Genomic DNA, 2578 nt, shown 5'->3' with positions numbered 1-2578 from the left:
ACTGCACATCCTCAACTCCAAGGAAATGACCTGGGTGCATGTGTGTGTGGTGGGGGGGGGGGGGTGGTGACAGTTACAAGATTCTAACCGTTTGTTGGGGGGAATCATGTGACCTGAGCAAAACCAATCGGGATCTCAATCTGAGGCTTTTCAGTTGGAATTGGAGAAGAGGCCCTTTCCAGGGGTTATGGACCAGAAAGGAGTTGAAGTTCAAGAAGAAAGTGGCCTTATTCCCAGCCATCCAGAGAAAGGCTATCTGCCAAGCAAAAACAAGCCAAGCAGATATAAGCAAAGTAGAGAGAGACAGAGAGTTTGTTTTTCATTCCTAAAAGGATACGTAAAAATAAGTTCTGAATGTCTCAAAAGGATTAGGGAAAATAGGTCAGTTAGGAGAATCCAAATGTAAATGGTTCACTGGGAACACTCGGTGCGGTAGAGCTTGAAACAGGAGACATTTTTCTCCTATTCATTGTTGAGCTCTGTGATACCTGCTTTTTGTGATCTTTAATTCATCTTAGCAGATTCCATAACTTCCAGGCTACTTGCAATGATTAAATTCAGCCAGGTCCTGATAAAAACACCACTCTTCTATCCGATGCCATGATCTCTCCTCTGCCAATGCTGCCTAGACTTGTGGCTCAGAGGACTTGTATGGAGAGGAAACATGGCCTCCCTTTCCCTTATTCCCCCTCCCTCGTCTTTCTAGCTGGTCTACACTGGGGCAGTGGGGGAGGGATGGGAAAAACTTACATGACTCTCAGGTGGTGAGGTGGCCTTGACTTCTCTCTGGTTCAGTATGGTCTGTCTGAAGCTTCAAGTCTTTTCTGATGTGGCCATCTCTGTGTGGTTGCTGAAGACTTCAGGGGTGGCCATGCCTCTGGTCAGCCCCCCTGGCAGTTCAGGTCCCCATGCCCTTTCTGAAGGTCACCTCCTCTCTTGGCTTGGGAACACATGGGTAGCTTCACAGTTCCTGTCTCCCCCTCTTACTGCCATGTTCCTTCTCCTTCTCTTTTTCTTCCTGGACACTCATCGCATGAGCCTCTTCTAAGCCTCCTATCTCCAGGTAAGATGAGGATGTTCACATGCACCTCTCACCTTCCAGAGACATTCATGAGTCTCCTCCCACACCCTCCAAACAGGTTCACAGCCCCTGTCCCTCAGATTTACCATCCAGGACATGGCACCTGTTATCACATGCACGTATGGCTCTCAGCTTAATGATTTTTCTACAAAGTATGCTAGGCAGGCTGGAAGTGCTAGAGAGCTAGGGTCCTAGGTGGCTTCTGCCAACAGGTGGGTGGAAGCTGGAGGACAAAGACCCCAAGTCTTTGCCCCTCAAGTGGAACAGCTTAGAGGTGTTTGGCAAACAGTGCCATGCTGTTTGCCTGAAGGCGCCACGGGGATTTGATCTCTTCTCACGCACAGCGGTAAGTGGCTAGATTAACACGTTCCTTTTTTTCTTTTTTTACCCCCCCCCCCAAAAAAAAGGGTTGATGGGGCATGGGGGGCCAGCCTAGGCCCGGGAGGCCTCTCACTGCACAGCTTGTTCACTGGCACTGCTTCCTGAGTCCTGCAGCTTCATCACATCGGGCAGCTCAGGTATGCAGGAGAAGGGCTCTCTGCACAGAGCCTCAAACTTTTCATTTGTCTGCAAAGCGAGCTCCACCGCAGCTAAGGCCTGAGGCTGTGCTGTCTGGCTGGCGAAGCCACACTCGCCCAGTGTCTTGCTTCCAGAAGCTGGTCATCTGGTGGAGGATGCCCTGAACGAGGTGCTTCAGCTGAAACGTTGTGCTCAACACCTTCGCTTCTGTGAAGATAGCAGTCTTGCATCCCTGGATCGCGAACAACACGCGCATGTGTTGCCTCTTTCCCTGAATGTGCAGGTGCAGCCAAGTTCGGCCCCCGTGCCTTTTCTCCAGGGCAGCCCTTCCTCCAGAGTAACAGGCTGACTCTGTGCCTTTCCCGGTTTGTTCCCAGGCTAGGGGTTGAATCAGAGCTGCAGCTGCCGGCCTACGCTACAGGAACACCAGATCCAAGCCCATTTGTGACCTGGAAGCTCAGCTTGGAGCCAGCATTCCCTTCTTCCACTGGCATGGCTTTTACTTATTTATTTATTTTGCTTTTTATGGCTGCACCTGCAGCATATGTAAGTTCCCAGGCTAGGGGTCGAATTGGAGCTACAGCTGCCAGCTTACACCACAGCAACTCGGGATCTGAGATGAGTCTGTGACCTACAGCACAACTCGTGGCAATGCTGGATACCCGGCCTACCCAGGGATCAAACCCAAATTCTCATGGATACTGCTCAGATTCATTTCCCTTGCTCCACAACGGGAACTCCAGGCCACAGCTTTTAGATGCTGATTTACTCTTTTAGTTTTTCGTCATTGTTTGCTGCCCTTTCACTCCAGATTTTTCCTTTTTTCCCAGTTCTTGAAGAGAATTGCTGCCTCTGCCTTGAAAGCCAAATCTGTCTTGTGTGGAGTGGGCCTTGGTAAATGCCACCAGGGCCACTCCCTGGCATAGAGCGTCCATCACAGAAATGCTACCAGTCAGTAATCATTGCCCTGGAGCAGAT

The 2578-nt window shown here is 50.4% G+C and overlaps 1 protein-coding gene across 1 annotated transcript; it reads right to left on the bottom strand.

Moving 5' to 3' along the window:
* Positions 1-1531: 1531 nt before the first annotated feature.
* LOC125110436 (elongin-B-like) lies at positions 1532-1856 on the bottom strand. Its single transcript, XM_047751743.1, is given in 3 exon segments — positions 1532-1728; positions 1731-1754; positions 1757-1856. Coding segments are annotated over 3 exon segments (321 nt in total).
* Positions 1857-2578: the final 722 nt, after the last annotated feature.

Source organism: Phacochoerus africanus, chromosome 1 (genome assembly GCF_016906955.1).
Source record: "Phacochoerus africanus isolate WHEZ1 chromosome 1, ROS_Pafr_v1, whole genome shotgun sequence".
Classification (NCBI taxonomy): Eukaryota; Metazoa; Chordata; class Mammalia; order Artiodactyla; family Suidae; genus Phacochoerus; species Phacochoerus africanus.
Note: the sequence above shows the minus strand (reverse complement) of the source record. Positions and strands in the feature narration are given on the sequence as shown.